This window comes from Pristiophorus japonicus, chromosome 9, assembly GCF_044704955.1.
Source record: "Pristiophorus japonicus isolate sPriJap1 chromosome 9, sPriJap1.hap1, whole genome shotgun sequence".
Classification (NCBI taxonomy): Eukaryota; Metazoa; Chordata; class Chondrichthyes; family Pristiophoridae; genus Pristiophorus; species Pristiophorus japonicus.
In genome coordinates, this window is record NC_091985.1 from 202,501,085 (window position 1) to 202,515,972 (window position 14,888).

Consider the following 14,888-nt stretch of genomic DNA (forward strand, 5'->3'; position numbering starts at 1 on the left):
AGTGGGCAAATGCATGGCAGATGCAGTATAATGTGGATAAGTGTGAGGTTATTCACTTTGGGGACAAAAACATGAAGGCAGAATATTATCTGAATAGCGGCAGATTAGGAAAGGGGGAGGTGCAACGAGACCTGGGTATCATGGTGCATCAGTCATTGAAAGTTGGCATGCAGGTACAGCAGGCGGTGAAGAAGGCAAATGGTATGTTGGCCTTCATAGCGAGAGGATTTGAGTATAGGAGCAGGGAGGTCTTACTGCATTGTACAGGGCCTTGGTGAGGCCTCACCTGGAATATTGTGTTCAGTTTTGGTCTCCTAATCTGAGGGAGGACGTTCTTGCTATTGAGGGAGTGCAGCGAAGGTTCACCAGACTGATTCCCGGGCTGGCAGAACTGACATTGGAGACACTGGGTCGACTGGGCCTGTATTCACTGGAGTTTAGAAGGATGAGAGGGGATCTCATAGAAACATATAAAATTCTGACGGGACTGGACAGGTTAGATGCAGGAAGAATGTTTCCGATGTTGAAGTCCAGAACCAGGGGACACAGTCTAACGATAAGGGGTAGGCCATTTAGGACCGAGATGAGGAGATTCTTCTTCACTGAGTTGTTAACCTGTGGAATTCTCTACCGCAGAGCGTTGTTGATGCCAGCTCATTGGATATATTCAAGAGGGAGTTAGATATGGCCCTTACGGCTAAAGGGATCAAGGGGTATGGAGAGAAAGCAAGAAAGGGGTACTGAGGTGAATGATCAGCCATGATCAATTGAATGGTGGTGCAGGCTCGAAGGGCTGAATGGCCTACTCCTGCACCTATTTTCTATGTTTCCTCCATCTCTGAGCAGAACCGCATTCCTAGTCTGACCTATGTAGTTGGTTCCTACATCAACCATGACAAATGGATCCTCCCCTTTCCACTCCAATTTCTGACCCTGAGCTGCCCCAGGGAGGGGGCAGTGTGTGATGTCCCTGCGGGGTGCAGTATGTTCAGTATCTGACCCTGAGCTGCCCTCATTCCTCCTGCCCCAGGGGACAGTCACGCTCGTCTCAGTCGAAGTTAATTGGAGGGACAGCGTCATCTACTGGACACTGGCGGTATTTGAAGGAACATCATGTCCGGCTGCATCCGAGAAATCCAAAACCAATCTACCGATTCAATTCATTTTATTATCAATTGTTTAACAAAGTTTAACTCCATTTGTTGCAGCTTTTAGTGTTTGAAGAAACCCTTTAAAGAGTGAAGTAATAATATAAACACAATCAGCATTATTTTTATCTGACCCTTTTCCCGATTATTAATTTGTCAATATCCAGAGTATTAAACTCCAGCCCAGTTATAGGGGTAATCAATATCAACAGAAAGAAATTCCGACTGTCAGAATGGATACGATTCAGTCTGGGGTAACAGCAGAATCCAAACCCTGCATTCAGTTGTGAACTCGCTTGTGTCTCAGTAAGTTGGATATCTGAGTGAATCCCTTCCCACACACGGAGCAGGTGAACGGCTTCTCCCCAGTGTGAACTCGCTGGTGTTTCAGCAACGTGTCTGATCGAGCGAATCCCTCCCCACACACAGAGCAGGTGAATGGCCTCTCCCCAGTGTGAACTCGCTGGTGTACCAGCACGTTGGATGAGGTAGTGAATCCCTCCCCACACACGGAGCAGGTGAACGGCCTCTCCCCAGTGTGAACTCGTTGGTGTGTCAGCAGGTTGGATGACTGAATGAATCCCTCCCCACACACTGAGCAAGTGAATGGCCTCTCCCCAGTGTGAACTCGCTGGTGTTTCAGCAAGTTGGATGACTGAGTAAATGCCTTCCCACACTTGGAGCAGGTAAACGGCCTCTCCCCAGTGTGAACTCGATGGTGTGCCAGCAGGTGGGATGACTGAGTGAATCCCTTCCCACACACAAAGCAGGTGAACGGCTTCTCCCCAGTGTGACTGCGTCGATGAATTTCCAGATCAGACGGGTAATTGAATCTCTTCCCACAGTCCCCACATTTCCTTGGTTTCTCCATGATGCGGGTGTCCTTGTGTCTCTCCAGGTTGGATGATCAGTTGAAGCCTCATCCACACACACAACACATTTAGTTTCTCTCCGCTGTGAATGGTGATATGTTTTTCAGGTTGTGTATCTGGTTAAAGCTCTTTCCACAGTCAGTGCACTGGAACACTCTCACTCGGGTGTGTGTGTCTCGGTGCTTTACCAGTCACACTGATGTTTGAAATCTGTTTCAACAGACAGAACAGAGAAATATTTCTCCTTCCACATTCAAAGGCCGATATTCAGATTCTGAGGTATCGAATGATTCAGTCTGATCTTTACGCGGTGTTTGGTTTGAATATCCCGTCTGCAAATCCCTCCTTTCTAATACTCTGCAAAATGAGTTTACAAAAATCATTACTTCAAGTACTGAAATTCGGAACAGACAATTCTAGATTTTATGGAATATTCTTTCCTCTTTTGTTCCTCCAAAGCTGCAAATCCCCGTCCCACACACTCTCCCTCCTCCCTGTGCTGAAATTCAAATACAATCGCATGGCTGAAGACACCTTGTCCTCTGCTCCCAGTTTTCACCACCACATCTGTCTGGGTTCAGTTCTATACTCACTGGTTCCCCTCCCCTGAAGGTGCTGACTGTCTGTGTTCAGTTCTACACTCACTGGTTCCTCTCTCTCTCTTCCCCTGAAGGTGCTGACTCTGTCTGGGTTCAGTTCTACACTCACTGGTTCCCCTCTCTCTCCTCCTCTTTAGGTGCTAACTCTGGTTGGGTTCACTGGGACCTAGAAGCACAGCCCACACTTTGCTCCTTTGCAAAGATGGCCACGCATGCGCCCTACGGATCGATGAATCTCGATTGCGGCGCACAAACCTGCAGTATTCCTTTACAAAGTTGGCGGCGGCCGTCAGCTTGAGCCTGCTTCCGCGAAAAAGCCCCGGTGCTGCAAATTCGGGAACTGCAATTTGAGTCCGCCTATACCAGATGTTTATGATCAAAGTCACACTGCGCTGTCCCAGTGTGACTCGGACACATTCTGCTTCGCGGGACAAGAACATCAAATGACTTCCTGACGTCAGAGGCAGGCGGTGGTTGGGCGCCAGTGCGCAGGCGCGAAGTTTAAAATAAAAAAGCCCAACTTGGCATTTGTTTAGTTTTTTAATAAAATGATAAATCAGAGAATCGTTTCATAAAAACCGACCAAATGATGTCTACCTTTTATGAATTAATCACGGTTTTGAAAGTTCTGTCACCGGTTGCCAGGGAAGGCGCGTCAGGCCCGGCAGCCATCGAGGAAAGTGACGCAGCGACGCCAGAAGTGGGTTTTGCCAGGAACAACGGCGAGACTGGACCGGGCGGACAATGTCGGAGCGGAGGCCCCGGAAGGGGCGGGAGAGAGGCGCTTCTGTGGGTCCAGCTGGAGGTGGGAGGGGGAGTGCAGGGGGTGGGGCTACATTTTGACGTTCGCTCCTGTGAAGCGTCTCTGGACGTTTTAATATCTCAAAGGTGCTATATAAATGCAACTCCTTGTTCATCATCATCATCATAGGCGGACCCCCGTAAACACTGACACACTCACAGGGAGCCCTTGTAAATACTGAGACACACTATTCGCATGCCAGACATGAGACTCCCAAAGCAAGCACTCTATTCGGAACTTCCTCACGGCAAATGAGCCAAAGGTGGGCAGAGGAAACGTTACAAGGATACCCTCAAAGTCTCCCTGATAAAATGCAACATCCCCACTGACACCTGGGAGTCCCTGGCCATAGACTGCCTAAGTAGAGAAAGTACATCCAGGAGGTCACTGAGCACCTCGAGTCTCATTGCCGACAGCATGCAGAAATCAAGCGCAGGCAACGGAAGGAGTGTGCGGCAAACCTGTCCCACCTGTGACAGGGACTGTGATTCTCGTATTGGACTGTTCAGCCACCTAAGGACTCATTTTAAGAGTGGAAGCAAGTCTTCCTCGATTCCAAAGGACTGCCTATGATGATGATGAGAAATTGAGTTTTGTATTGGCTGTCCACACACTGAAGCCTTTCAGCAATGTGTCCCGCAACTGCGGGCAGGTTAATGAACGGCAGGAGCCATCGTTTCTGAGCATGTCTGTTCTTCAAAACGGCACAGTTAACCAGCACAGGGGCAACTACGTGGAGAGTGGACGATTTATGTCCTATCCTCCATTCCTAGATTTCCCCAACAATGGCACTTTGGGCTAAGGCAGCAGGAACCACAGATCAAACCTGGTACCATCATTTTCTGTAGGGTTATTTTCAAAAAACACCGTGTTTTTGCCCATCGACTGATATGGGGAGATGGTGGTCGCCACGCAAACCATGAAATTTAGCATTTTTTTTTTTTTTTTTTTACAGAGGGTCATAGTGACAGAGGCACAGTGGGGAAGAGGAAAAGAGGGTATAGGTACAGAGGGCAAACGGACATTGGGACATAGACATAAGCACATGGACAATATTTTAATCATGTTAAACACCTCAATTAGATCATCACTTGCCTTTTTTAAAAAAGAACTATACAGTGATCAGATAAACACAAAAACACTATGCCTTTCAATTCCGACATTATATTACTGGGATAAATGTACAGATTTGCATATCATAAGCTATTTAAGCCTATAATAGACATGGTCACGTAATTTTCTTTGTGCCTACCTTGTACCGCAGCACCTTCTAAAGTCATTCACTTGAATGTATGTCTTGTTAGTAAACACACCCTGAGCAAAGTCCACAAACAGAGATTTGCTGCTCTAAGAATTACAGTACTTCCCCTCCACACCCTGGTCGAAGTTCAGCTTCATTTCACAGTCACCAAGGGAGACTACAATATAATCTTTACAATTTTTAAAAATGATTCGTTCTGTGGATGTGGGCGTTGCTGGCAAGGCCGGCAGTTATTGCCTGTCCCTAGTTGGCCTGAGAAAAGGCGATGGTGGTGGGTCTTCTTCTTGAACAGCTGGTAGTGGGTTTGATACAACTGAATGACTCGCTGTACCTGATTCAGAGGGTAGTTTAGAGTCAACCGCGTCATTGTGGCACTATGGTAAGGACAGCCCATCTCCTTCCCTAAAGGGACATTAGTGAAACAGTTGTGTTTTTATGATGATCCAACAGCATTATGGTCACTTACACTATTTATTTATTTCTTTATACTGATAACATCATCTTATTTCCAGATTTTTTGTAAAACTTAATTTAAAATTCTCAAACTGCTACGGTTAGACTTGACCTCCTATTCTCTCGAGTATTAGTCCAGGCCCACTGGATTACAAACCCAATAACAGCAGGCCAACAACTGAACCCAATGGAAAATTGGGTGTGGTGTATAATGGGCATCAAATTCGATATCACCTGTTACATGATCACACAAAATTAATATTCCCCTCCATATTGCCCCATTCATACGTTCAGAAACCACAGCATTAGCTGAGATGACTGCAGGACAACTATCCAAGGCCAGCATTTTATTAACCCAAGTCAGGATTACAATCGGTTCATCATCTGAATGATGATTATTATCTGAATGGTGACAGATTAGGAAAAGGGGAGGTGCAACGAGACCTGGGTGTCATGGTACATCAGTCATTGAAGGTTGGCATGCAGGTACAGCAGGCGGTTAAGAAAGCAAATGGCATGTTGGTCTTCATAGCGAGGGGATTTGAGTACAGGGGCAGGGAGGTGTTACTACAGTTGTACAGGGCCTTGGTGAGGCCACACCTGGAGTATTGTGTACAGTTTTTATCTCCTAACTTGAGGAAGAACATTCTTGCTATTGAGGGAGTGCAGCGAAGGTTCACCAGACTGATTCCCGGGATGGCGGGACTGACATATCAAGAAAGACTGGATCAACTGGGCTTGTATTCACTGGAGTTCAGAAGAATGAGAGGGGACCTCATAGAAACGTTTAAAATTCTGATGAGTTCAGACAGGTTAGATGCAGGAAGAATGTTCCCAATGTTGGGGAAGTCCAGAACCAGGGGTCACAGTCTAAGGATAAGGGGTAAGCCATTTAGGGGAATGAAGCTGGGCAAGTTGAAGGGGTATTATTGGGGGAGCATTTAGGTGCCAGTCACCATAATTCAGTCAGATTCAAGTTGGTTATGGATGAGGACAAGAATAGGCCTGGAATAAAAGTTCTGATTTGGGGAAAAGCTAATTTTGCTAAGTTGAGTGATTTGGCCATAGTGGACTGAAAACAGCTACTTGTGGGTAAATCGGTGTCGGAACAGTGGGAGGCGTTCAAGGAGGAGATCCGAAAGGTTCAGGCCAAACATGTGCCCTTAAAGAAAAAAGCTGGGAAAAATAATTCTAGAGTCCCTGGATGTCTAGGGACTTACATGGGAGGATTAAGAACAAAAGAGATGCCATGTCACATATCAACTGCTAAATACATTAGAATTTTTAGAGGAATAAGAGGTAAAATTAAAAAGGATATTAGGAATGCTAAGAGAGAGCAGTAAAATTAAGGAAATCCCTAAGATGTTCTATAAATATATTAAGAGTAAGAGGTAACGAAGGAAAGGATAGGGCCTATTAGAGATCACGAGGGTAATCTTTGTGAGGAGGCGGAAGTCGGGTTCTTAACGAATACTTTGCATCTGTTTTCTGTAAGGAAAGGAATAATGCAAATACTTCGATAGAGGAAGAATGTGATATTCTGGATGAAATAAATATAGTGAGAGAGCAAGTATTAAGGGGTTTAGCAGCTTTGAAAGTAGCTAAGTCCCCAGGCCCGGATGAAATGCATCCCAGTTTGTTGAGCGAATTGGAAAAAAGAAATAGCAGAGACCTTGACTATCATTTTCCAGTCTTCTTTGGATTTGGGAAAGGTGCCGGAGGATTGGAGGACTGCTAACGTAGTACCCTTGTTTAAGAACAGAAAAAGGGATCAGCCGTGTAATTACAGGCCTGTCAGCCTGACGTCAGTGGTGGGAAAATTATTGGAAAAATCTTGAAAGACAGGATAAATCTGCATTTGGATAGGCAAGGATTAATTAGGGACAGTCAGCATGGATTTGTTAAGGGAAGATAGTGTTTGACCAACCTGATTGAATTTTTTGAGGAGGTAACCAAGAGGGTCGATGAGGGTAATGCGTACGATGTAATATATATGGACTTTAGCAAGGCTTTTGATAAGGTCCCACATGGTAGACTGGTCATGAAGGTTAAAGCTCATGGGATCCAGGGCAAAGTGGCAAGTTAAATCCAAAATTGGCTTGGAGGTAGGAAGCAAAAAGTAATGATTGATGGATGTTTTTGAGACTGGAAGGATGTTTCCAGTGGGGTTCTGCAGGGCTCAGTACTGGGTCCCTTGCTTTTTGTGGTATATATCAACGATTTAGATTTGAATATAGGAAGTATGATTAAGAAGTTTGCAGACGACACTAAAATTGGCTGTGTGGTTGATAATGAAGAGGAAAGTCATGGGCTGCAGAAGGATATCAATCTACTGGTCAGGTGGGCAGAGCAGTGGCAAATGGAATTTAATTCAGAGAAGTGTGAGGTGATGTACTTTGGGAGGGCTTATAAGGAAAGGGTATACACATTAAGCAGTAGGCCACTTAATATGTAGATGAACAAAGGGATCTTGGAGTGCTGGTCCACAGAACTCTTTTTGGGAGGAAACTAAAACATTAAATCGTGTCCCCCCAATCTGGGGGCTTGTCCACAGATCTCTGAAAGTAGGTCAGGTGGATAAGGTGATTAAGAAGGCATTTGGAATGCTTACCTTGGCCAAGGTATAGAAAAGAAGAGCAGGGAGGTTATGCTTAAATTGTATAATACTTTGGTTAGGCCACAGCTGGAGTACTGCGTGCAGTTATGGTCGCCGTATTATAGGAAGGACGTGATTGCACTAGAGAGGGTGTAGATGAGATTTACTAGCATGCTGCCTGGAATGGAGAATCTTAGTTATGAGGACAGATTGGATAAGCTGGGTTGGAACAGAGGAGGTTGAGAGGAGACCTCATCGAGGTGTACAAAATATTGAGGGACCTGGACATAGTGGATAGTAAGGGTCTATTTCCATTGGTGGAGGGGGCTATTACGAGGGGGCATAATTTTAAGGTGGTTGGTGGAAGGTTGAGAGGGGATTTGAGGGTGGGGCTTCTTTACACAGAGGGTTGTGGGGATCTGGAACTCGCTGCCTGGAAGAATGGTGGATGCAGAAACCCTCACCACTTTTAAGAGATGGTTGGATGGGTGCTTAAAGTGCCGTAACCTGTAGGGTTACAGACCTAGAGCTGATAATTGGGATTAGACTGGATGACCATTTGTTGGTCAGAGCAGATATAATGGCAAGTACTGCAGGGAATAGAATACGGCCAGGGTGATCTCCTGGACTAGTTTTGATCGCCTGGATGGGTCGGAGAGGAATTTTCCAAGATTTTTTCTCCCTAAATTGGCCTGGGTTTTTATCTGATTTTTGCCTCTCCCAGGAGATCATATGGCTCGGGTTGGGGTGGAGTGTAGATGTTTTTAGTATAAGAGGTGTTGCAGTGGTGTGGGGTGGACTGGTTGGGCTAAGTGCTCTTTGCCTTTCCGTTATTGTTCATTGGTTTGTATGTAACCTTTAGGGCTGCTGACGAAGGGCCGTGCGGCTCTTTTTGGCTGGCGCAGACACGATGGGCCGAAATGGCCTCCTTCTGCGCTGTAAATTTCGATGTTTCTATGAAGTCTTCACACTGAGGATAACATCCATCGTGTTGTGTGGCACTACCACCGTGCTAAATGGGATAGATTCAGAACAGATCTAGCAGCTCAAAACTGGGCATCCATGAGGTGCTGTGGGCCACCATCAGCAGCAGCAGCAGAATTGTATTCCACCACAATCTGTAATCTCATGGCCCGGCATATCCCTCAGTCGACCATTACCATCAAGCCTGGGGACCAACCCTGGTTCAATGAAGGGTGTAAGAGCAGCACCAGGCGTACCTAAAATTGAGATGCCAACCCGGGGAAGCTGCATCACAGGACTACATGCAGGCTAAAAAGCGGAAGCAGCATACTACAGACAAGGCTAAGCAATCGCACAATTAACGGATTAGATTAAAGCTCTAGTCCTGCCACATCCAGTTGTGAATGGTGGTGGACCATTAACAGGAGGAGGAGGCTCAATGAATATCCCCATCCTCAATGATGGCGGAGCCCAGCATTTGCGTGCAAAAGAAAAGGCTGAAGTCTTTACAACCTTCTTCAGCCAGAAGTGCCGAGTGGATGATCCATATCGGCCTCCTCCTGAGGTCCCCACCATCACAAAAGCCAGTCTTTAGCCAATTCGATTCACTCCAAGTGATATTAAGAAAAGGCAGAACGCACTACTGGATACAGCAAAGGCTATGGGCCCCCGACAACATCCCGGCTGTTGTGCTTTAGACTTGTGCTCCAGAACTAGCAGCGCCTCTAGCCAAGCTGTTCCAGTACAGCTACAACACTGGCATTTATCCTACAATGTGGAAAACTGCCCAGGTATGTCCTGTCCACAAAAAGCAGGACAAATCCAATCCAGCCAATTACCGCCCCATAAGTCTACTCACAATCATCAGCAAAGTTATGGGAGGTGTCGTCAACAGTGCTATCAAGCGGCACTTCCTCACCAATAACCTGCTCACTGATGACCAGTTTGGGTTCTGCCAGAACTACTCGGCTCCAGACCTCATCACAGCCTTGGTCCAAACATGGACAATAGAGCTGAATTCCAGAGGTGAGGTGAGAGTGATTGCCCTCGACATCAAGGCAGCATTTGACCGAGTATGGCATCAAGGAGCAGTCAATGGGAATCAGGAGGAAAACTCTCCACTGACTGGAGTCATACCTAGCACAAAGGAAGATGGTTGTGGTGGTTGGAATCTAATCATCACAGCCCCAGGACATCGCTGCAGGAGTTCCTCAGGGCAGTGTCCTAGGCCCAACCATCTTCAGTTGCTTCATCAATGACCTTCCTTCCATCATAAGGTCAGAAGTGGGGATGTTCGCTGATGACTGCACAGTGTTCAGTTCCATTCACAACTCCTCAGATAATGGAGCAGTCCTTTACAGCCCGCGTACAGCAAGCCCTGGACAACATTCAGGCTTGGGCTGATCAGTAGCAAGTAACATTCGCACCACACAAGTGCCAGGCAAGGACTATCTCCAATAAGCGAGAGTCCAACCGCCCCTTAACATTCAGTGGCATTACCATAGCCGAATCCCCTACCATCAACATCCTTGGGGTTACCATTGACCAGAAACATAACTGGACCAGCCACATAAATACTGTGGCAACAAGAACAGGTCAGAGGCTGGGTATTCTACGGCGAGTGTTTCACCACCTGACTCCCCAAAGCCCCTTCCACCAAGGCACAAGCCAGGAGTGTGATGGAATACTCTCCACTTGCCTGAATGAGTGCAGCTCCAACAACACTCAAGAAGCTCGACACCATCCAGGGCAAAGCAGCCCGCTTGATTGGCATCCCATCCACCACCTTAAACATCCACTCCCTCCACCACCAGCGCAACTTGGCTGCAGTGTGTACCATCTACAAGATGCACTACAGCAACTCGCCAAGGCTTCTTTGGCTGCACCTCCCAAACTCGCGACTTCTACCACCTAGAAGGACATGGGCAGCAAGCACATGAGGCACTTCCACGTTCCTCTCCAAGTCACACACCATCCTGATTTGGAAGTATATCGCCATTCCTTCATCATCGCTGGGTGAAAATCCTGGAACTCCCTCCGTACGGTACTGTGGGAGTACCATCACCACATGGACTGTAGCGGTTCATGAAGGTGGCTTACCACCATCTTCTCAAGGACAATTAGTGATGGGCAATAAATGCTGGCCCTGCCAGTGACACCCACATCCCATGAACAAATTGTGCAGAGGTTCCTGAGCTTCAAGGAGCTGTCAGCGCTGATAACGGGCGCAAGGGCAACAGATAGTCCTGGCAAAAGGAGAACCTCTGGGTAGATAACATCATTTTAATTAGGATTTCTCTAGAGTGGGAAGAATTAGTTGGTTGTGGTCCTTGCAGAATCAAACATAGCCTTATAAGTCAAGTTTTTCTTTGGTAGACAGCAATTATTTGAGACAAAAGTTAAACATTTTGATAAGACGACGAAGTAAAGGATTTATACCGAGCTCATGAGCCCAATGGAAATAAGTAAGGGCACCAGCTTTATTAACTGAAGTTACAGGTAAAGGGCGGGTCCAGTGAGATTCTCCTGATACGGAGTTTTATTCCGGAGGAAGTGGAAAGCCGAAGGTGGAGACCTGCAGAGGTGAGCACGACATGGTCAGGACAGTTGTAGATTCCACTGATGGACATTTGGACAAGGAAACCTGCAGCTGAGAAAGTGGCAGACGGGAATGAGGATTTGGATTGCAAGGGTTTGTAGGCCCTGAATACTGAGCTCAGAACTGTAACGCCTTTGAGCTCCTGACCATTAGGTGTGTTTGTCAGCCCCATTTTTTGAGTGTATTTTTAAGTGCTACTGCATGATCTGTACACTCAATAAATCATCGAATGCTTAACCTGAACGTTTCAAGAAGCTTATTGATCTTGGATGAATGGCTAGATCACCTGATCAGGAAAAGCCGATGTTTTTCCAGTAAGGAACGCTCGTTGTCAAATGATTGGGTTCCTGGGAGTGTGTCAGTATTAACAGGTGGTCCCCGGGAGTGTGTCAGTATTTACAGGGGATCCTCGAGAGCGTGTCAGTATTTACAGGGGGTCCCCAGGAGTGTGTCAGTATTTAAAAGGGGTCCCCAGGAGTGTGTCATTATTTACAGAGGATCCTCGAGAGTGTGTCAGTATTTACAGGGACCCCTGATAGTGTGTCGGTGTTTACAGGGGGTCCCTGGGAGTGTGTCAGTATTTACAGGGGCAGCCCGGGAGTGTGTCAGTATTTAAAGGCAGTCCCTGGGAGTGTGTCAGTATTTACAGGGAGTCCCTGGGAGTGTGTCAGTATTTACAGGGAGTCCCTGGGAGTGTGTCAGTATTTACAGGGCGTCCCCAGGTATGTGTCACTTTTTACAGGCATCCACGAGAGTGTCTCAGTATTTACAGAGCGTACCCGGGAGTTTGTCTATATTTACAGGGGATCCCTGGGAGTGTGTTAGTATTTCCCTCGGGAGTGTGTCAGTTTTTATACGGAGTTCCCGGGAGTCTGTCAGTATTTACAGTGGGTACCCAGGAGTGTGTCAGTAATAACAGGGTGCCCACGGGAGTATGCCCGTATTTCCCCCGCTAGTGTATCTGTATTTACAGGGGATCCCCAGGAGTGTGTTTATATTAACAGGGGGTCTCTGGGAGTGTGTCAGTGTTCACAGGGGGTCCCCGGGAGTGTCTCAGTGTTGACAGGGGGTCCCCAGGGGTGTGTCAGTATTTACAGGGACCCCCAATAGCGTGTCGGTGTTTACAGGGAGTCCCCGGGAGTGTGTCAGTTTTTGCAGGAGGTGTCCCAGAAAGTTTGTCTGTATTTACATGGGGTCGCCGGGAGTGTGTTGTTTTTTACTGGGAGTTCCCGGGAATGTGTCAGTGTTTACAGGGGTTCCCCAGGAATGTGTCAGTAATAACAGGGGGTCCACGGGAGTGTGCTCGTATTTACAAGGACCCCCCAATGGTGTGTCTGCATTTACAGGGGTTCCCCGGAAGTGTGTCAAGTGTTTACAAGGAGTCCCCGGAGAGTGTGTCAGTATTTATAGAGGGTCCCCTTGAAACAGTGCTTAACAGGGGGTCCCCCCGGGAGTGTCTCAGTGTTTACAAGGGGTCCCTGAGAGTGTGTCGGTATTTTCAGGCGGTCCCCAGTAGTATGTCTGTATTTCCTGTGAGTTCCCGTGGAGTGTGTCGGTATTTACAGGGAATCCCTGGGGAGTGTGTCGGTATTTACTTATTGGTGACTGAGGTGAACTCGCCTCAGATCTTGGGAGAACCCTCTGCTGGCTGTGAGCCTGGGCTGGGCTCAAGGACATGGGAGTGACATCTAGCCTGACATCTGTAAAAGATCGGACAGAGACTGGTGTCACACAGGAGTCAGCAATAAATTTCTTCCTTCAACTAAGCCCCAGTGTTCTCCAATAATGCCCCAAAATCGCCTCCTTTTTGAGGCAATGACCCCCACACTGGGATGTAAGGTTTTGCTGATGAGCTATTTGCCTGTGAGAGGCTTCACGCTCAACCCTAAACACTGCCTCTCCCGTGCACAGGTTCTACGCACACACTCCATACATGCTTACCCCCTCACAAGAGTCACAGTATCATAGAAATTTACAACACAGAAGGAATTCATTTCGGCCCATCGTGTCCATGCCGGCCGACAAAGAACTATCCAGCTAAATCCCATTTTTCAGCCCTTGGTCTGTAGCCCTGTAGGTTATGGTACTTCAAGTGCACATCCAAGTACTTTTTAAATGTGGTGAGTTTCTGCCTCTCCCACCCTTTCAGGCATTGAGTTCCAGACCCCTACAACCCTCTGGATGAAGAAATTTCCCCTCTAACCCTCCTACCAATTACTTTCAATTTATGCCGAATGGTTGTTGACCACTCTGCTGACGGAAATAGGTCCGTCCTAGTCACTCTATCTAGGCCCTTCATAATTTTATACACCTCAGAACAGTATCCCCTTAGCCTCCTCTGTTCCAAAGAAAACAAACCCAGCCTATCCAATCGTTCCTCATAGCTAAAATTCTCCAGTCCAGAGGAACATCCAAGTAAATCTCCTCTGTACCCTCTCCAGTGCAATCACTTCTTTCCTGTAATGTGGTGACCAGAACTGCACGCAGTACTCTAGCTATGGCCTAACTCGTCTTTTATACAGTTCAAGCGTAACCTCTCTGCTCTTGGGCCATTGGATAGCGAGTAGGAGCAGCGATCCCGGCTGATTTGCAAACCACACCAACCCCCACCCCAGAGCCATCAAGCTCCAATCATGTCCCTATTCCTGCACACTGGCCGAGATCAGGTTAACTCAGCCGGGGATGGAGGCTGGGCCTTCCCTGCGAGCGCGGTGTGGACAAGTCCCACGCACATCCCCTCTTCCACCCGTACCTGTGTTGCTGTCATGCTGTGCTGGGGGGGGCGGGGGTCGATGTCGGGTGATCCACTCGCCGATGGGTCAAGGGTGGTGACCTTTCCGCCAGCCGGAGGCAGGTGTGGGACGCGACCTCCGGTCCCTCCTGGAGCCCACGATCTGTCCCGCTTTTTAATGTTCTGAAACGCAAGCATAGAGAGATCCCGCAATCAGAACGCGCCCTCAGCTCCATTTACCCGTTCTCTCGTAACATTTCACAGCACAAACAGACCATTCGGCCCAATTGCAGCCTTCTCCCCATAACTCAGCACAGACCAGGCGTAAAACTGTGAGGTCTCCCCAGGTCGGTCAGCTACATGCTATACTGGGCAGGAGAATGGGGCACTGAAAGGTGCGGCACTAACAAGGAGTTGCATTTCAATCTTCAAACTGTAGCCGTGCTCCCTTTGTCCCCCTCCCCATGTAGCCCCTCCCGCTCGCTCCACTTCCTCTGTAACCCCGCCCCCTCTCCCCTGTGGCCCCTCCTCCTGTAACCCCGCCCCCATCCGTCTCCCCCGCTCCCCCTCTCTCCCCTGTGGCCCCTCCCCCTGTAACCCCGCCCCTATCTCTTCACTGTGGCCCCTCCCCCTGTATAACACCGACCCCTCTATCCCTTTCCCCTGTGGCTCCTCCCCCTGTAACCCCGCCCGTCTATCCCCCTCCCCCTGTGGCCCGGCTCCCTGTAGCCCCGCCCACCCCCAGCGGGACCTACAAACGCGCCTCTCTCCCACTCGCGGTCCGCAGGGACTCCGCTGCGACATTGTTCCCCGGCCCAGCCTCGCCGTCTCTCCTGGCAAACGCACTTCCGGCGTTAATGCGTC

At 48.1% G+C, this 14,888-nt stretch overlaps 2 protein-coding genes across 5 annotated transcripts in view; one reads left to right on the forward strand and one right to left on the reverse strand.

Moving 5' to 3' along the window:
• LOC139273419 (histone H2A) overlaps window positions 1–14,888 on the forward strand; it is a 605,799-nt gene that overhangs the window by 83,919 nt on the left and 506,992 nt on the right. The gene's annotated exons all lie outside the window — the stretch shown is intronic.
• LOC139273412 (zinc finger protein 239-like) lies at window positions 1,158–14,860 on the reverse strand. 4 transcript variants are annotated; one of them, XM_070890297.1, is made up of 4 exons: window positions 14,780–14,855; window positions 14,046–14,207; window positions 12,914–12,993; window positions 1,158–2,377 (listed from the first exon to the last, which is right to left on the reverse strand). In XM_070890297.1, exon 4 carries the CDS (start codon window positions 2,017–2,019, stop codon window positions 1,429–1,431), a length of 591 nt encoding a protein of 196 aa, XP_070746398.1. In that variant the 5' UTR covers window positions 2,020–2,377; window positions 12,914–12,993; window positions 14,046–14,207; window positions 14,780–14,855; the 3' UTR covers window positions 1,158–1,428. The 4 variants fall into 4 exon arrangements, with proteins under 4 accessions (XP_070746398.1, XP_070746396.1, XP_070746395.1 ...); XM_070890295.1 differs by lacking the exon at window positions 12,914–12,993 and having other exon boundaries at window positions 14,788–14,860; XM_070890294.1 differs by lacking the exon at window positions 12,914–12,993.